Below are 21,307 nucleotides of genomic sequence, written 5' to 3'. Positions count from 1 at the left end.
AGAGAGAAACCCTAAACCAAGGCGGGGACCCTGCCACAAAGCTGGCTGAGGTCAGCGGGACTCTTCCAGCTGGCAGCAGCAGCCCCTTAGGTCAGCGCCTTTGTGATGGAGATTTCACACAGCACACAGCAGCAGCTCTAATTCCTGTTGGTTTCAGTGGGATTGAGGTGGCTGTAACATTTTTCATGCAATCACTAGACGGTAACAGGTGAAAGCCAAATTCCCGTTTTTACTCAGAGCTGTTAATATGTTGTCACCTCTCGCTTGTGGCTCGGGTGATTAAGGAGCACCCTGCCACAGATGCCCTCCATGGCAACGGACTAGTGCCTAAACCACAGACACTGGGGCCCTCAGGCTCAAACTTGGCACAGAAATAAGATATTCTTGCTTCTTAAAAGTACCTAGGCACTTTCTTCACACCATAGTCATGGCTTTGGGATGGATCCCTTCACCGTTTAGTGACATAGCAACTATCATGCTGGGACTCCAAACAGCAGTCCCCACCAGGCAGCTGCACTGGTGGTCCCAGGCCTGCCCCCGTCTCCCTCTTCCATCCACCTGGGTAACACAAGCCAAACCCATGCTGTATTCATATACCCCCTTACCAAGCCAAACGTTTATACCTCTGAGCATTTGTATAACGACCTCAATGTCTCCTAAGCACTCCTCCAGAGTCTCTTCCTCATCCTCCTTGAAGGGTGAGTAAGACTAAGTTTCTGTGCAGAAGACTTGACTTCCTTCCCTTAGACCGTGGGAGCTGTTAAGACTCCGACCATCTTTTAACTATTGAGAAGTGCTATGCTACAATAATCTATTTTTATGGGAGTCTGGAAGATGAATATAAAATAACATAATCCCCAGTTGTGCTATTATGTGTAAAGTCATCCCATTAATCATACTCAATTTTACTTTACAGCTTAACAGTATGCAAAGTGTTGCTCGCCATTCAGGTACCTTGATACCAGCAGTTGCACACCTTAACTGCATTTTAAAAGCTATCTCCTCAAGAAATTAGGTACTCAATCTTTTCCTTTCTTCCAGTGGAAATGTTAATTTAGCACCTTCTGATACCAACGCTATATGTAGAGCAGCCTAGAAATCTAGGCATGCAAATGAAACTGTGCAAGTGCCCTACTTGCTTTCAAAGTGTTAATCACATTAAGAAGTAAGTTCAGTTATTCTTCTTATTTGCAGATTATCTGAAGTCCTCATTTTTCCATCAATACAAGTAGCTATAATATACCATTGCAGGGGGAGGGGATTAGGTTATTTGGGGATTTAAAGAATGAATATATAGAGAATATTTAAATTTATATAGTGAATATATAAAGAATGAATACACAGAATATAGAATGACATAGGACTAGACTGAAGTTGCCACTGAAAGAAATAAAAATCTTATTCATGTCTGTGGGAGATTACAGATATAAGAGTTCAAAAACCTGAAAATACTCAGAACTACTCACTTCCTTTCTGGAGCAGGTAGCATTGATGAATTGTGATCAAGCAACTGAGTTCAAATACAAAAAGAAATATGTATAAAGGTCAGGAAGAGAGGAAATTGTAGTAACCAGTTATTACTTTTTATCTGATAGTTACTAGAAACTCTAGCTTTATGCTTACCAGTCAAGGCAATAGCTAAGATCAGGAATGGAGATAATATTGTGAAGCGGCGCTGATACAAGCCTTGTCTCCCAAGCGCTGTGACTCAGAGGTGTCCTCCTAGGGGTACTTCTGAGATCGCACAAAACCACTAGAAGCGCTAAAACAATATCTGCAAGTCAGGATAGTCTCATAAATTCCCGGGGGTGGATGTAAGCAACTCCTTTTTTAGGGAAAATTTTATTTGTTTTAACTGGTGTGCACAAGAAATTTCTATGTGGCAGTAGGAAACAGAAGCTGAACTCTTTCAGCGAGGAGAGAGTTCTACAAATCTTTACGCATCTTCCTATTAATTTTACTTATCATATTTTGCTAAATGTCTCTGTGTGAATATCAATTTCTCTGTGTAGCGTGGTATATTTGGAATCACTAAATATCCTGCAATCTGTGATTAGGGACTGCTGTATGCAAGCACGGCAAGACATAAATGCATTGCTGCTGATGCTTACCATCAAGGTTAGGCATTGAAACTAAGAATCACATAGAAACTATGTGAATTGCACATACGCAAAAAAAATCAGTTCCATTTCACCATCATCTCTGCCCCGAAGGTGGAAAGTTTATAGTGAATGCTCTTGCAAACTTCAAAGATGAAATGGGCTAAAAGAGTTTTTTGTAAAATATATTTGAATGGTTGGGCCAGCTATGCAGTCCCACAGGCTGTAAGACTTGCAGTGTCCTCTGCCCTGGAACTCCATGGCTCCATTCATCTGCCCTTGTCTATGGAGCTCTATAACCAGATGACTGTCTGCTATTCAGCAAAAAAAGACCAAACAGGCTCTGGACACATTATTTGCCAAGATTCACAGGTGCCTCTTGTAGAAAACTTCTTTATAGTGGTTCACTCCTCTCCACCAGGACACTAATCTCCATTCAGTACGGAGAAATCTTGCCTTTCATAGATAGAGGGTCTTTTTTTATCTTTGAAGTTAATCCAACCCCACGTTGCAGCAACACTTAGAAGCACAGATGCAGATATTTTCTATAGACTTCCTTTTAAATATTCATGGGTGGAAACCTGTTCCTCTAATTCTAACATTCAAAGATGAGGACTCTGGCTTTTCTGAACCTTTCCTCGTCTCTTAATCCATGAGCAAAATGTTGCCCCTCCAACACAGTCAGCATTATATCCAAATGGGGATGCAAATAGATAAGTATTCTACATATGCAGCAGATGGTCGGCTGAAAAAATAAAAATCACCTAATGTTGAACGCTGGTGGCAAGATTCGTTAAACTGTGAACTGGACAAAAATTACTGCTCAAGTGTTTTGCAGTTCACTGAGAGCAGAATTGAACAAACTGAAAGTCTGCATGCTGTCCTGGGATTTGCTGCACAGATCTCTCCTTCGAGCTTATTTAACAAAAGTTTTATCGAGAAAGATTAGGTGCATCTCAGTCAGCAGCACAGCTATCCATTTCAGAGTGCCATGCAGGTATCCACTGCAGAGTACCTTGCTCACATCTCGGACATATTTGCCAACTATCTATCATCTGGTTTATATTTATACTGTATCTTAGCCGTCACTCCGGGAATCATCTAAATCAGTACTGTTTTCTGCCGATAATACAGTGATGAAGCAATCTACACAGATGGTAAGCTTTCAACTTGCATTAAAAAAATCATCAGTTATTGTCCCTATTTTTTTTTCAGAATTAAGGCAATATTGTCCAAAAAGGTATGAAACAATCTATGCAGTGTTTCAAGGGCATGTCTGTTGCGCTCTTGTAAGGTCAATCAGGGAATCCTTTCAGGATTTCTGCCTAATTTTATATAAGATATTTTTTCTAAATTTGGGAGATTTAAAAAAAAAATACAAAAAATAATAAAAGTTTAAGGTAATGACCCTGACTTCAGATGCTATTGGAACTGTCAGTTTTAAATAAGGGAGGAGGCGTTTAGCGAGAATGATGAACACAGTCTGAGAAACGCTGAGAGATATTTTTAACTTTCATTTATTTAGAAGAGTACGTATTTTGAAAATTGTAGTTCTTTCTAAATACAAAGACATTCTAAATGATGTAACATCTCCTGAATTTTGCTACACTTTTTGAGTTTGAAGAAATAAATTCATAAATTCATTCATAATTGAAAAGCAAGCAAAGAAAAGGCGTTTCTGGGTAGAACACTGGTTAAATCAAAAAAGGGAAGCTTCAGCTTGGGTTGTTTCTTTTTGTTTTGGGCCATCTTCTTCCCTTACTATCTTAACAATTGAGAGAAGTCAGTCATTAAAGACAAATAAAATCAAGTTAGAATAGTAACAGGCGAATATTTACAGCTAATATTACTTATGCTCCTTGAGCTCCACGAGTCCTTTACTCAGTACTCATCATCTGGGGGGTTCCATGTGTGAGTTTTTAGGAAACTAATAATACTACGACAGGGATAATTTCCTGAAAAATCAACTGGAATCAATGCCTTCTGCAGCCATTTTGTCTCATCTGCTTCTTGAAGGGTTTTTTTTTAAAAGGTCTGTGGTCATCAGTTTTAAACTGTGCTACTGATTATATCTCTTTAATATGCCTTAGGCTTCAACAAGCACACATTGAAGTGGGCAAACGGTGCTCTTGCCTTCTAGCCTCATATCTGAAACAGAGCCTGGGGAATCCCACAGTGTGATTTCTCTGTTATTTTCTCTCCTGAATTCTAAGATCTTCCTGCAAAAACCTTTCTGCTATCTCCTTCAAGGAGGTGCGGGTTGAAGGTCAGGATGACACAGATGTCAAATGTTTGACTTTCTCTTTTTCATCTGAGAGTATTCAGCTTTAGGATATGGAGGCCGCTGTATAGCTTTAACGCCCTGGACGAATTGTGAATGTGGAGGAAGGAAAACTGACAGAAAGGGAGCTTTGCTTTCATTGTCAGTGGCTGTTTTAAGGCCCTGATGTGCTTCACTTGCTGATGGAATAAAACTTTATTTGCATTATCTCAGCCTGAAGCTTTTCTGTTCCCTGCCTAACAAAAGACTGTAAAACAGATTTTTAAAAGAATTCTATTGACAGCATAGTGCTTTGTACTCATTTTTGGTGGTACTTTATGGCACCTTTCCAAAATAATATAAATATCTGGAAGTATCTGGAAAAACATGCAAAAATGTGAGACTATACCTTTTGTATGCTAACATCTTTCTAAAAGAAGTAAACAGAAAAGTCTCAATAATAAAGACAAAATAGTTTTTTTTTTCCAGAATGATAAAAAACAGATTGGTTCTGAGAACGCAATTTTCATTCTTAAGGCATTTACCTGTGACCCAGCTTTGCGTGTGAATAGGATAATGAGTTCTTCCCAGACTATAAACATGCATGGCAGTTAATGACTGCGCTGAAGATTAACGTATCTAGGGGGTAACTTCTGTCCATTTTACTATATTTTCTACTCTTTTGTTTAGCAAGTGGTCTGAGAAGCAAATGATGCTCCTCCAGGTGCAGCAACTTGGTCAGCCTCAGTAAGGATGGTAGAATCCACCTCCACATTACAGTCAGCATCTGAAATTTTATAACTAATATTCCCCAGAGCAGGAGATGATAATCTGTTGCTTATTAAGGACCTGGAATGTCTTCTGAGGTACTAAAATATCCAAGTTATAACTAGTAAGACAAGGTTTTGTCTCTCCAGATGTTATCTCATACTAGACATCAGCCAGTTTGAAACTCGAGAGCTGGTGGTAGCTGGGGTTCAGACTGCAGCCCTTGAGCTACATTAAATTTGTAAGAAATCTTTTAGGGCTGTAAATGTCCTAACAACACAATATACGAGGTAAATGCCTCAGCAACAAAGCTGTTCCCGAGGTGACAACCGTCCACACAGCACACACCACCACCGCAGGTGGTGGTGGCACCACCCTTGCCAGCACTCTCCTCTGAGAGGCCAAGGAAGAAGGCACAAATAGAGGTTATTATTCATTATGGGCTTTCTTTCATGCTCCCCAGCAATGATCCCTCCTCGTGAAAGCTGAGGCACGTTGGCAAGTGGCAAGCCTGGGCCTGCTACCGATCCTGTCTCTCTGGAGAGCACATCAGAGGACTGGGTATGTCTGAGCTGTCTATCTGGCACCTCTCGGGAGGGCTAAATTCATTCAGAAACTGGGGAGAAAAGGAAAGAATTAAAACAAGGGGAGGGAGGAGAAGACAGTTTCTAGCTCTTTTTGTAGTATTGCTGTCAGTGGAGGTGTTGAGTTCCCTCTTTGGTCTCCTTTGGGGTAAATGAACTGTATCTGTATCGCCTGTATCTGTATATAGCTATATGCAAAAGATGCCAGCACTGAATTCATAATTTGAAAATTTAAAATGCTCCTTCCTTATTTTTTTCTGTTTTCATGTTTCCAAAAGTGAACCAATGCCATATGTAGCATTTTTCCTAGTGTTCCTGGCCGTAGATGATGCTGCTCTTGAAACCACTCATAGCAGTTGTGCACAAACTATATTCTTATCTCTAGCAGTTCAATTTCAGAGAACTTAGATGTCTCCCATCTCTTCCCACTACTTCAATATGCACCCAAGTCCTTCCTGTTTTTTAATTCATCTCTCATCAAGAGTGTATAAGAAAATATAGAGAAAATATTATGCCAAAAATTAATTTTTTTTTGGTTTATAAAAGATATTGCAGGCTATAAAAAAGAAAGAATAAACTTTAAAAGACATGCAAAAATATCCTTTAGAAGTCGGTAAATTAGAACGGATTTCTTGCTTTGCCTCCCTTGTGGAAGAAAGAGATAGTAACAAACAGCCATTTTGAATAAGTTTTATTCATAATCATATCTGTTCACATTGGCCAGATGATAGGAAATTTGTTCCTAGAACTGTGTCATTTGGAGGAATATAAGACAGAATGGAGTTAGCTCATTCTGCATGTTGGCATCAGAGCATTTAAAAAAAAAAAAGAACAAAAGAGTAGACATGAGACAATATGAAATATTCAGAGTCAGGCTTACAGTACTTTTAAAAGCATTTTTCAAAAGGAAAAAGATTGCAAAACCACCATCCACAAGACTGAAACCTTCAGTCCAACCTTCAAATTAATCTAAAGACAAGGTTATAATATGTCTAAGATGCTAAGACGACCTGAGGCACAATCCAGAAGGCTAACTTACAGTGTTTGATGTCCCCTCGAAGATCTAATACCTCTCTTTCTGAGTGAGCTATTAGAGTAAATTACATATGACTTAACACAGGTGGGAAATAAGAGACACTTGCTTGTGTGTGTCTGTATCTATGTCAACGCATATATCACAGTGCTTTGACTTGTTTAATTGAGAAGATCTTCTGATTCAGAAAAAAGGAAAACAGGCTAGAAAAGCGTGTTTTCAGAGCTTTGACAGACATGACCTGACAAGCAGAGACCTCTTTGTCAATGTGAGGCATCAGAGCAATGAAAGGTTTTGCCTGAAACACGGATATGCATGGCAATATTCCCCCCACCTGCCCTCAAATTCGACCTTCATCTTCCCTTTCATTCTGCAGTCATGTCAAAGCTTTTCTTGCGCTTTGCATTAATACTACGCTTCCCACAGGGGAGGCACATTTCTACTTTAAATAGCACAGACCTGAAAACCATTTGTGTTGCAGCGATTCATCCCAGCGCTGGCTGGGACTAGGGCCCCACTGTGACATGTGCTGCACAAACGCATGGTGCGAGGCAGCCCGTGTACCCGTCTAAAGAAACACAATAGACAAAAGAGATCAGGAGAGATGTGATATTGTCAGCCCGGCTGCACTATGAGGAGCGCAGACAGAGGGACTTTGGTGACTCCGCAGAGGAAACCTATTCCACGGCTGGAGAACGAATATCAAAGAGCCTCCTTTCTTATTTCAGGTCTCCTTCCTCTTGCTTAATAGCTGATAGATGATAAAAAACATGCCCGTTTGGTACATTTTGTGCTATTCTGAATCAGATAAAGCATTGTTCAAATACCCCCTCACTGCACAGATGAAATCTGGAAGATGCTGGAGCTTTCTGGACTTGGGAACAGCCTGAAGCTCAGGATGCTCCAAGACCCAGGAGCTCATGATTGTGTCCTCACCTGACCTCAAGCTGACCTTATGGTGTACACTGCCATGACCCTCGAAGGGGGTGGGGGTGTACCATCTAGAAGGGATCCTGGCCATCATGTCACATCATGACCACAAAGACAGATGGACATCAGCCCAAGAGCAAACAGAAGCTGCCAAGTCCAGAAAAGTGTGCCAGGATCTGTCCACATGTCAAGTAGTTATTTTAACGTGCAGGCTTGCAAGCCTTGTGAGACAACACAACGTTGGCTCTGATGCTGTTCCTGCAAATGATTCATGTGGCTAGGCAATTAAGATAGCCTTAAATTTGGCCTGGGCCTTTACAGCTATTCGGTCACAGTTAAAACCAGAAGGCCAAAAGTAAACCCCTCAGTATCTGGGATCTATGGCGTGGAGCAAGTGGACCGCATAATGTTCCTTTCCAGAGCTTTTCCTTTTTGATTTCACACGTATATAAAATAAAATCTTATTTTAACTTGCATGTATTTTATTGTCTTCATATTTTCAGGTTCCAGCAATGACTGCACCAACTGCATTACAAAATTTTTCAGGAAGAAACATGGAAGTTGGGGCGTTTGGGTTGGACCAAGGTTCCCAACCCAAGCAAGGGATCTGGGAAGATGGAAAAGCACAGAGGCAATTAGTAGTGGAAAAGCTGTGCTAGTAGGGCTGCAAAAAAGTAGTTAAGCTGGATACTGTTTTGTGAGGGTAAAGAGAAACTAGAGCCCCGCTTTCCTCTTCTTAGAACGAGGACCACATAGAGGAATTCAGGGTTTCTGTTCGTGGGGCCCTGCTACCCTTAGAAAAGATACTCGTGAGAAAGAGATGGGCACTAAAACTGCCGCTGCGTGCTTCAGCCTTCCTTGAACCATTTTCTGCTGTTGCACTTTTGGATGCTGCCACCTTTGAGCTGCTCTCTAAGATACTGAGGTCTGAATCCTCTGCAGGAGTACATTGGTATAACTCCTTGCGGATGCTATGTCAGATGCTGCCCGTCTTCTTTTCTTTTATTTTGTCATATGATGCAGGAAGTTGTATTACGCCTTGTTCGGAGACTAGCCATACTCAAATCTGATTACTAAAGCTTTACCTAGTATTCTTGCACTGACCAACAGCCCACACTTTAAAAGGACAAAGCATTAGCACCAGAGGTGTGACTCCAGTCCACGTGTTGCCCATAAGGCAGGCATGGAAGCAGGCATCAGCCTGCTCTGGGACATCAATATAACCTGTCTACTAGTTCATAAGATGGTGAAATTACCTTATTCTAGTGTTGTTCTTCATCAAAAAAATCAAAAGCGGAGCTATTAGGAGGCTGGAGTTTTTTCCTGTATTACAAATAACCAGTTACAGCCTCTGTGAGTATGTAATAAAATGCTGCAATATGAGAAAACCAAAATTCCTTGAGAGAAAATTTGTAATAATCACAAACACTGAGAACAGTCTGCTCTTAAGTATGTACAGCTACTAGCATACGTGTGAAAACACACACATACACAAGAGTTTATTTTAGATGGTCACTGTTATCAGATCCATTCTTTACAAGCAAGCATATCATATTTTTATGTCTGTCACGTTAGTTTTAAATAACTCTAATCTCCAGTCCAATTAAAGGTATCACCTCAAGGTGGATTATTTTATTTCCTTTGAGAAAAGACAGGGACTTATTATTCAGTTTAGTGAAGCAACCACCGCCAAACTGACCTTCATTTTATCTCACACACTTTCATCTTATCACCTTCCTATTATATTGCACGCAGCTTTCAGATGTGCACCTAGTGTATAAGATTAAATCAAAGTTTCCATTGGAGGGGGAGGGAGATCCTTTACATTCACACTTGCAAATTCATTTTAACTCCCAGATGCAGTATCATAATGAAGTGGCTCAAACTATTTTTTTACTCTTCAAAATGACATGCAATCGAGGTGCATTGCTCTTTCTGGGAGTCATTTTTATTTAGAAACATGGCTATGACATGTTGCACTTTAAAAAGGAGAGCAATTTCTAAGGAAAAAAGAAAAGACAGGATATTGCTCATTTAACACCTCTTGTTAAGAAGCATCATATACTTCAGTCCCAGGTCATTCAAGTGAGCTTTTGCTTTTTCACACTGTCTTACTGTAATGCAATTTTCGTCTAGATTCACTGTTTACCACCATTCTAGCAGTCTCCCAAGTGATGTACAATTAGATTTTTTTCCTTATATGCAATGCCACAAACAACCCTCGAGAAGATAAATCTCTGTCTGATGTACTGTGAAACTTCCATGTGCTGAACTTTGAGGTTTTCTTGGTGGAAGATTTTATTCCTCAGTAATTCAGTGCCCATGAATCAATTATATTTAGTGTGATGCCAGCTAAAGTGGAAGTAGCTGACAACCAGCTGTGGGATGTAAGGAACTAATATCGTGTTACGTCTGGAGGGCACGGGGTTAATCTGCCCTATCTATCTCCCTTGGGGTATTTCATCCTGAAGCATCCTGAAGCAAACAGGTTACAAGGCTCAGTCTTCTAAGGGACTGCGGTATAGATTCTAGAAAACGAATCAGATTTCTTATATCCGTTTTTCTGCGCACGGACTAAGGAGAAGACTAAGGTGTAAACCCCTTCTCTGACGCGTTTTTACAGCGCTCAGGCCCTGTTGCAGTCTTTGGGCACCCGAGCTTTTTGCTCTGCGAAACTCATAAAAAAAGAGAAAAAGAGCAAAATGCAAATTCATGGCTCTTCCTCCTTTTACAGCTGTCTGCGGTGCTTTCTGTGGGAAGCTCCAGAGTTAATTCTATCCTCAAAACCCAGAATTATTTCTACAAATCTTATATGTGATGCAGCCCTTCTGCCACAGCATGTTTCTTAGAGAATCCCCTCGTGAAGATAATGGCATGACTCAAATGTAAGGCCAGTGGGAATGGCTTTCTCTTTGGAGAAAAGATTTGTTGACTAAGATATTAAAAAATAAATAAATAAATATTTCAGGCTGTATTTGCCTTCTGCTCATGCTACCTGAATCAGATGCTTGAAAAAAATCCAGTTCTGTGTCTGGTTTGGTTGGTGTAACCCAAACTTGCTGTTTTCTCCATTTTTTCTGATGCATTACGTGGCCCAAGGCACCTTAGTCCCTCACTGTAAATTGTACGGTAGCATCAGACATTCAGTCCTTTCAAAAATTCAAATTCTGACACTTCAGTCAAGACTACATACTTTTGTGTGCAAATGTGGTACATGGCTTTTAAAATTAAAATTCTTAAATACTTGAATTGCTTTTAATTCTTCAGCTGTGGTTTGTTGCAGGCTATTTCCATTTTGTTAACATGCCAAGAGAGACATCATTTATTCCACTGGTTTATTCACATTCTGCTTCTCTTTTTTAATATTTTGTTTACGTCTTTATTAATTCACAAACTGTGCTGCTTAAATTTGGCCTCAAGTGATGCCTTTTCATTACCAAGTGATTTCGACTGCAGGCAAACAAGGTTTGTACGCGTAGCAGACGTATCCTGCACCAAGCGCATTCAGTCAAATGGATAACATTAGCCAAGGAACCAATCTGCACAGCACAGAAGAAGAAGGAAACTAAGTGGCTAAGCTGGCACTTTTTAAGGAATAAGTGAAAGCTGCTCTCTATGTTCAATGTCTTTCAGTACTTGGGTATTAAATCCACTCGTGGGAAATCATTGCCATACGTGCTGAAAATTATGCAGGGAGGTGCAGACTCCAGCATGATTTATATTTGATTTATATTTATTTTTCTCCTCTAGCATGATTTATGTTTGTTTTGCACTCTTTAGTAACGATCTTCCAGTTTTCTCATTTTTTTCCCCTCCGTAACTTGGAGGGCTGTAAGTGCCTGCTTTATTCAGCGGGACTCAAGTCAGAAGTTCATTGATGACAATTAACAGCTAGGATCAGGTCTTCTGTTTCTATGTTTTTCAGCTTTTTGGCATATAGGAATCACGCTTGAAAAGAAATTTTGCTGCTACATTAATCAAACCAGAAACAAAACCCAGCTTTCCTTCCCTAAACTCAGTGGTAAACTTACAACCTCAACTTTGCCTGTTGTTTTACCTTTTCCAACGGCCATTAGTGAGCCCAGTATGGACTGTTAAAATATGCTCCCTATCAAGTACAGAAAATTAAGATCTCTTCATTCCTTTTGCATATTTTGGCTTTGAAAAATAAGACCGCTCGATACAAGGGTTGCCTCAAGGATGCCTCATATGAGGCCAAGCATACGCAGATCTCCCTTTTCCAGCAGATACGGGCCACCACATGCAGCCTGAGCTGGGAAGAGCCCTGACCATCATCGCGAGTGGCAGGACAGTCCTTCTCGCCCCCCTGGAGGAACTTAATCAGCGCGTCAGTCCCGTTCTCAGACTAAAACTCCTAGCGCGCAGCTACCATAGGCAAATTCTGCTTCCAAAGATTTACGGTTATTCACTCTATATGATGGGCCTAAAGATGCATGATGGTCTTAATGTAGAAATATGCTTTTATGGCACACCTAGGTTCCCACAAAACAAAGCACAGCATGCCACTAGTTGCGTTTCGACAACCCTGCCGCATAAAGACCGCAGCAAGAGCTGGCCATCTAGTGGAGTAACAACTGCTGCATGCGGTGGACTCCGGCCAAGCCAACTCCACGAGCGCATGATATTGCGAATTTTTTAGGGCTGACGTGTCAGTGCATTGAGCGCGGCACTGAGAGCATGTTGGTGATGGTGACCGTAGCTTACCGTGAAGCATTCTTTCACAGAAAATCAAGGAATTGGGTTATTTTTTAGTAAAGATTAGCTGTACTTCTTCTAGCTACTTGCAAAACCGTGGGCTTGTTTATACCTCTGGGGATACATCTTTTTAGCCTGTTCAGTTGACAGATTCGTTAAGCAAATTTTAATGGTCTATAATATTTCTAACCAGAGGAAAAAGATTTTTAGCATTTGATGGGCAGAACCAACTACTTCCAGCTCTTCCTTTCTCACACATACCTATGCCTCTCTGCCTTGCCAGCAATGCCAAGGAGCAGTGTAGGACTCCAATCTTTAGTTGACTTATAGCTCATTAATACCAGAATCACTGCTTATTGTGGAGACACTTTTAGTTAACATATGGGATATTACCCAATATGCTTTGCAGATCCCAAAATGACACAGAAATTAAATTTTAGGAATATAAGGAACACAGGATTATGATTTTAATAACTTTTCTGTTATTCATTTAGTTTTCAAATTAGCCAGTTCATTTGTGTCTGCTCCCCTGGAAAGCATTACTAAAAAGATGACAAAATTACTATGGGGAGCTCAAGCTTTGTTTTTTCTTTATCTCTAGAAATGGAAAGTTGTACCATTCTGCTGCCACTCTATACAACATGGGAACAGATTATCCACATAGGAATTTCTGTGTTCCTTGTTGCTTTTGAATTTTTTGGTCCATACTTGTCTTTGAACGCAGACAGCCAGTAAATACTTCACTGCTTACAGAAAGTGCATTGACAAATTCAGGTGATTTTTTTTAAGTTACACCGAATACTACCATAACAGTTTATAATGGAAATCTATGGACTTTTGGTGTATCTTGGCATGATTTGACTTTCAGGAAAAGGAAGAATGGGCCATTTCATGTCGATGAAAGACAGCTTAAAATCTGGGAAGAACATCTGGAACTTGAAAAGATTTGCAATGAACAGAATAAAATAAAAATAGTAATCCTGTTCCCATCCCCAGTGTGTACCAAACTGTTGCAGTAAATAAGACATTGTTCTGATTGCTAGTGCAGACTGAAAGAAAACTATTTAATCATTATTCTAATTGAAGAATATAAATTGTGTTTAAGAAGGAGACGCAGGAATGTAGTTTCTTTAACTTGCACATTAATTCACTCTTTTTTACTGAGAACACTGATGCTAGGAGAGCATTCAATGCCATTTTGGTTCAAGGATTAGAAAATAAAGATATAAACGTAACTTAGTCCTACGACTATTAAGTGGCTTGGTTCTTCTCTTTGGGAGGTTTGGAAAGAGTCCCAGGCAATTCTGCTTGACTGCTTAATTGAATCCCGTTTATAAAAATGGAGCAATGATTTGTTTCATGTTCAGTAACAAACTTCCGAGGTCAGAGAAAAGAGTCAGGTATTTTCAGTAATGAATTATAACCTTATCTGTATGCAGAGCTCCTTCAGGTGTGACAAAATGATTCCTGACAGACCACATGAACAAATCCCCATAAAGCTCAGTCTTACAGAAAGTTTTCATGAATTATAATAAACTTTTGGAACATACCTCCCAGCTTCCTACAAGACAAACCAGCTCTCAATCTTAACATATTCCTTTAAAAATCCTTTGTATATATCATCTATGTGACTTGTGAAATACAGTGTAAAATCAGTTTTGGGCTCACTGTCAACATAATGGCCATTATTAAAAACTGAAGCATTGGTTCTTTTATCTGTATCTGAGCGGATAGGTACCCACAAAATGCAGTAGTATCTATCTCTCTAATAACTCATAAGGATCTCTTTCCGTAATCAAATTCCCTTGCAGTTGTGCAGGGCCCAAGGACAAAGCCAAAAGAGTTTAGAAATCCTTCGGAAAGGATTCAATTTTGTTCAAGTTTTTCCTTCTTATTTCTTTGGAACCTATAATATAATTGGCAAATGAAACTGTGAATTTTGCCTTTACTTCTGCCTTCCCTTAAACATGAGAACTTTCAGTAATTGCTTTTGGTTCTAACTGCTATTCCACTAGGTTTCTGTTGAAAATGTCTATTTTTGCAGCCTGAGCAATAACTCATGTTTCTCCGTTGCATTACACAGATTGCTGGTATTTATTTGCATACTTACATGTTAGCAATTCCTTTCCGATTCAGTACCCTCTAGGTACACTCTCATTACTAAAAGTAGCTGAATAGTATTCTGCCAATACCTGTGCTTGCTTTCTCCTGGCTCTCCGTCTTTTGCCCACTGATATTCCTTTATCCATGGCTGTATCTTCATCTAACATACTTTTCCTAACTGGGTTTGGAAATTAAGCAAGTCTCTCTTGACCCTTCCCCCTCAGTTCTCAGTTAAAAGCTCTCCCTATCAGCCACAAAAGTCTTGACGTCAGAAGGTAATTTTCCCAGACGGTCAGATGGAAGCTGTCCTTCGAAAAGGCTCACTTTCAGCAAATGCAGCCCACCAGCTAAGTATTTCCAAACCTGCCTTGAGCACTGATCTTTGGAACATCTACTGATCATCATCATATCCTCATATGTCCAGTATCCTTCAGTACTGACTTGAAACAGAATTTTGGGCAGTCGCTCAAAGCTGATATAATTATCTTGAGAGTAAGTAAGTTATGAACTTCCTATGCTAGAGATGCACTGCCAAGTCAAACTGTCCTAAAAGTTCAGCACAACTCCCTGCGGAACAGGCAAACCCATTGCTAGTAACATTTATTATCAACAAATAAACTGTGCACGCACAAGTCCTGAATTTGAAAAAGAAAAAAAAAAATCAAACCCTTCATATAACAAAAACAAGAGTGAGGTGTTTTGATCAATCATTTCAATTGATCTTTGCTTTTTATAACTCAGTTCATCTGTACCTTATTGTTGTTATTACTGGTGGCTACCAAACATTGCCCAAAAACCTGTGATGGTTAATTTGGAAAAAGTGTTTATTTTAAGTTTTGGTTGACGAAAGTTTAAGAGTGGGGGAGAGTCTGTTTCTTCTGCTACAAGGAGCTCAGCATATCACTGGTGGAAACTGAGCTCTTGCTAGAATCTTTCACATTGAATCATTTCTTTGGCACAATGCTCATTCTCGCAGGTCATACCTAAGAAACACAGGAGATGATGCCAAAGCATTGCAATTAATATATAACCTTTCTTACTGGAATGTTTTCAAATCGTGAAATGACCCCAAAGACGAAAAATGTGATTTTTATTTCAACTAGCAGATCACAGAGCAGAGCACAACATGCAGAAAAAGGAAGGTATGAGAGCCATAATTTGGCTATCTCCTTCTGAAAGAAAAAGTGAAAGGGTTGGCTATGTGCAACCAAAAGCAGACGAAAATTAGTGGAGCCTCAGCTTGTAACAGCACAGCTGGAAGAAAGGGAGATTAAAGTACCCTTTGTAATTCTAGAATACTGAACCTAAACTAGATTTCCTTAAAACCTGCAGAAATACGCGCTAAATTCATCAGTCCCTGGATTGAACTCATGATGCTTGTTCACGAGATCAGAAGAATAATCTTAAAAACGCATTCATTTCTGATTTACTCTGGTGTCACTCCACTAATTTCAATAAAGCAATTTTTGATCCTCCGTCAACAGTAGCCACTTTACATTAATACAGACTTGACCAGCTAACTTTCAGGACCTCTCTGTTTCTAGGCAGGACTAAAACACTTCTCTCTTCTTTCCTAAGGCATCCTTTCAAATTTAATTCAGATCTGACAAGTGAGACAATAAATCAATAGTATGTAGCATATACTGTATAATGACCTGGAAAGTTCTTAAAATAGCTGTGCTTGCTCCAGAATAGCACTCAGTATTCTCTATACAATTATTTGGCACCGTGGCTATCGGCCAAGCTCCACTGAAAATACGGGGGCAGACCAAACAAGAGATGAATGTATATGTTCATGCTACTTTTGAGCTGTTCATGCTACTTTTGAGCTGCCTCCCATAATACACGAAGATACATAAATCAGGTCTTGTTTTACTCTTTCCCATTAGCTTAGGAAAACCTGAGCAGAACTAGATTGAAGGCTGTGATTATTTAACTACCACACGGATAAAGGCTGTGTGCTCTGCACACGCTATATACTGTACATTTTACCACATCTATGCCCTCAAGGGGATTTCAGTGTCAAAATAACACTTTGAGCGTCTCGTTTTTTCACGGCCTTTCTTACCTCTGCCTTGGCATGCGGATGAGCGGTTGTTTATGACATCTCTTACTGAGGCCAAAGAGCTTGTGCACAATCTTCTGCGCCTTGAGGAAGAGCTGCTTCATGCTGTTTTCTAGCTGCTCATAGCGACGCTGAAAATTGGAATCCATTGTCCACAAATGCATTACAGTAGACGTGTTGAGGAAATAGTTCATGGGCAGCCTTTTCATAAACAGTTTGAATTCATCTGAAAAAAGGCAAGATTTAATAAGCTTTAATTATGGAGCAATGGTTATTGTTGCAGCAAAAAACAGAAAGCAGAAAAATCACCTTCTAATCTTGTCGTGTGTGGACTTTTAAATTGTTTAAGCTGAATTTTTTAGTTGTTTTAAAGTATAAAGCTGACTACACTGTAAATTGTAATATTAGAATAAATACAGCAAAAGAAAATATTTATGCAATTATTAAATCTTGTGTAGAGTAAATATAAGCAATGGCATTATGTCTGACCTTGAGAACGTAAAGATTAAATGAGAATCAGCGTTACTTACCTTCAAATCTAGGACCTGATGTGAAGGCACTTAAAGATCAACATACATGAACTTATTTGGAAAGGATAGGAAACTGTCTTAAAGGAATTATATTCTGACACTTAAGAAATTCAAGTAAGGGTGTAACTTTACAGGTCGGCTCTTTTTTAGACATGTTATTTGACCTGAGACGAGCCACTCGGCTGGTCAGCCTTCCAGAAGTATCTGGAATTAAAGGGGAGTTTTTCAAAGCACTTTATGGTACTTGAACACTCCAGAAATGTGCCTCTTAACTTCTTTTTGACCTTAGTCCTGATCTCTAAAGTAAAAAAAAAGTCTTAAATCACAAGATTATTGTAACGATGAATACCCTGAATTTCCTGGTTCATTCTGGTAATATGGTTCACATAAGACATACAGACTGAATCTTATTAAAAGAATTGTATTAATCAGCGAATCTATTCTCATGAGCAGGGCAATTTGCATATTGATTTATAAGTTTTGGACCTAAATAAACTTTCCCTCAAAAAGACTTCAATTACTGGAAAAAAAAGAGAAAATGAGTAGCCTGCTTGAATGCGTGTGTTTATCCTCTTCTTTCTTGTTTCCCTATAGCAGTACCTTTTCCCGTCTGCCCTCCTTCCTACCGCTATCCTCCCACCCTTCACACTCCAGTTTTTTCTTTCAGCTTGTTCCTGCAGCAAAGTCACTTATCCCCCAGTTCGGCTTTCACCCTGGCAGATGCTCCTTTCGGGTAGTCTGCACTTCAGCAGACTACGTGACTGCAGTGATCCAACTGCCTGAAGCAGCCCCCTGCTTCAAACTAGAGCTGGTCTTCACCACTGCTACAATTTTGGGTTGTTTGTGGGAGATGGTGGTTTGAGGAAAACGTCTGCTCCCATAAAAGAATTCTCCATTTTCAGCAGATCAAGAAGTAAGGCTGTTTTCTTTATAACGCTTTCAGTTTTAGCTTTTTAACCGAACATCTTATGGGAAATACCACTGCCCCCCCCCCACCCTACCTAGGTGCAAATGAAGCCACTGAGGAAAGTAGCTGTTTGCTCATTGTAGAAAGTATCCGGAACCCAGTTCTCATCCTTTGCTTTTTTCCCCCTCCCCTAATTTTGTCTAAGTTGGGTGTTACCTCTCTTCCCGGGTTTGTACCTCAATCTTCGGAATTTATAGAAGCATTTCATAAATTCTGGGTTACCAGATGACCAACTCTATGAGTGCTGATGTTGTTGCAGGAAAACTAACTCCCTCTTCTCCCCTTAGCGAGTGTCAAAGCGATAATTACTTCTTTGTCTCACGCCTCAAGACTTGGACACAGGGTGTGAGAGAGGGTTAAGTCTGGCTGGCTTGAAGGAGGCACAATCTCACCGGCTTGGCCTTCCACGCCTGAAGAGAGCGTTTTCAAATTTAACAAACCAGCAGTAAAAAGAATGGAAAACAAATAAAAGGCAAATAGGGTTAACTGAACTGTCAAAATATTTCCTTTGGCAAAGCTCAGCTCTGCAGTTTGTATAAATTGGTCAAGCTCTGCTGACTTCAGAGGAGCATACGAAGACACCTAGGGAGGATCACATCCTGACTACCTGTTTTAATCACTAACTTCTCATTTCCCTTCTGTTCTTCTGAGACACTAGCGTATTTGCTTAAAATCAGTTTCATGACACCAAAAAAAAAAAAAACACCCAGAGGAGAGAATATACCCATAATGTGCCTTTTCAGTTTTCATACTGCTATAATAACTTATTTAAGAAACATTTTCTATTTGCTGTCCTTTGCACAATGGCAATAAGCTCCACAGCTGACAACTAATCAGATGCAGTGTTTAGAAGTGATAAGGAGGGTTTACACTCTTTAACTTGCAAGGCAAAAGCATTTCCAAAAAGAAAATGCTTCTTCTTTTCCTCGTAATAAACATCAGCTTTGACTATCCCTGGGTCCTGTATGAACACGCTAACGAGCGCCATAGTGCAGGTAAAACAGAGACGGAGATAAAATGAGCGTGGTTACATAGTGCCTTCTGCAAAAAAGGGAAGAAAAGATAATGTCCTCATATCTTAAACAGACACATTTCATGATCTGTGAAACTACAACATGAACTCCTACCATTCAGAGATGATTAAACTATTACACTCTAATCAACACATTATACCAGCCATTCCTGAGGATTAACAGCCTTCGGTACTTCAGTGCTGGGGGCCATGGAGACTGATACTCTTAAAACATGGTATTCGATACCAGATACGATATATAATTTCAGCACTTCCTAATATATTTTCAGATCGGTAGCTATCAAGAGCCCATGCAATGCTGTTTTTCATATTGCTTACTAAACTCAAATGATGCAGAAGTATAAAACAAATGATATGCACTGACTGATCAGGCAAGTTTATATAACTGTTTCCTTTTCTAGATGGTCTGCCTGATTTTCACTTCCAAATTTCTGCAAGCTAAAGCTTCCTTCAGTATTAGTGGTGTCCGGTGATTGACATGGCAGACCCGTAAGTCACTGGTAAAGAATAACTGTGAAACATGACAATGGAGGCAAACATCATTACTGAAATCAGATGAACATCAGACATATTTAGGTTGTAATAAATACCTAGAGCTACTTGCAATTTGGATTCTAAATGTTTTTCACTATCAGAGCAGAGTGTGCTGCTGAATACGCTGATTAGCATTCTGCAGGCAGAGCTAGTGAAGACCAGAATAATGCAGGAAACTTCATCAGAAGATCTGAGAATATCCTGTTACAAGGAAAAGAAAGTGCCTGCTTTGTGTGTTGGGGCAGAAAAGGATCCCTGTGTCCTCTGTTCCAAATATGGTGCATCTCCTTTGTATTTTGCATTACCACACCTACATATTCATCATACACTTTGGTTACCATTTCAGCGGTGGCTGAGTGCTTTTTGGAACTTTTCCAAGCCAGCAAAATGTCACATGTTAGCTTGTTTCCCAAGATCCATCTTAGAGTATCTTAGGAAGCATTTTGGAAATCAACAGATTTATATCAACTTAGAAATCCAATATACTGGCTTGATAATGGTGCCATATGCTAAAATCTGACTGCAATGTAATACTGGCAATTCTATAAAATGTCACATAATACCAGTGCATTTTCTCCTCCCATTTGCTTTAGAGTAAACTGAAGTCCATGACTGAACTTTCAACTATGGTTCCTAAAATTTGCTTTCAAATAATAGCCACTATTTACCTGATCAGCGTAACAGAGATTATCTCTAGTCTATGGGGACAGGATCTAAGGTTTTTTTCTCCTGATAGCCCTAGGCATATTCTATGTAAAGGCTAGGAACAATTTCAGTCCTTCTGGAGTCAGGATAACACCAGTAGGAGAGTATATAACAGCAGTTCACTCTACTTTTAAGTCACTCCCTGGATTTAGGGATGTCTCAGCAACGTACTAAGAACAAAATTCGTGTGTTTGCTGGTAAACAGGAAAACTCAAATTTGGAGTGGATTTCTATCAGAGAAAAAAATATATATAATTTTTTTTTCCTGCTGGTACTGTATTATGGCTGAACAGAGTGACAGTACCTGTGTACATGGGAAGAAATTAAGTTAGGGACCAATCTACATCCAGTTTAAGAGAAAGTAAAGCCCAATATACAATTGTACAGTAAACAATAATTGGTAATATTTTAAGAAAAAAAATGTTTCACAGCAAACAAAACCATAAAAACTGTCAGCTATCACCTCAGCCTTTAGAGCGGAGTGCAGCTGGAGAGCAGATCTTTCACTACCTTTACTATTGTCATTTAATTTAATCTCATATTCTGACAAGCAGTTCTCCGTAAAAATGAAATGATTTAATCTTATGACATCAAACCTATTTTCTTGGGAGTTAAAACATAACGTTTTATTAAATACATTCTTATCCAATTGTGGATTACATCACCTAACTTAGCCTAACTTTCATTTCTTAAACCAGTCTTGAAATATGAAAAAAAAAAAAACTTCTGAGAAAAAACAATCTGACAGTAACTGAAAAAGTATTTTGCCCGGACAATTTAAGAATCCTTTACTAATTGAAACATGAATCTGTATTGACAATACGCATATATAAGATATATATTTTCTAAAATGAATAACAATTTAGGCTGTAGCTGTTCTTTTTCTCATTAAGAAACACTCTGTAGAAGTAGACTTGTAGGAGAAAAATGCTTTTTATATCACATTATCATGTCAAAATCTACTGTTAGGTAGCAATTGA

At 39.4% G+C, this 21,307-nt stretch overlaps 1 protein-coding gene across 3 annotated transcripts in view; it reads right to left on the bottom strand.

The window, feature by feature from the left end:
- BRINP3 (BMP/retinoic acid inducible neural specific 3) overlaps positions 1-21,307 on the bottom strand; it is a 225,061-nt gene that overhangs the window by 23,368 nt on the left and 180,386 nt on the right. For all 3 annotated transcript variants that reach the window (XM_009674513.2, XM_009674515.2, XM_009674514.2), the window contains exon 7: positions 16,562-16,784. In XM_009674513.2, the coding sequence (XP_009672808.1) occupies positions 16,562-16,784 (223 nt within the window). The remainder of the gene's footprint in view (positions 1-16,561; positions 16,785-21,307) is intronic.

The sequence above is a fragment of the Struthio camelus genome, chromosome 8 (assembly GCF_040807025.1).
Source record: "Struthio camelus isolate bStrCam1 chromosome 8, bStrCam1.hap1, whole genome shotgun sequence".
NCBI classification, from domain to species: domain Eukaryota; kingdom Metazoa; phylum Chordata; class Aves; order Struthioniformes; family Struthionidae; genus Struthio; species Struthio camelus.
Note: the sequence above shows the minus strand (reverse complement) of the source record. Positions and strands in the feature narration are given on the sequence as shown.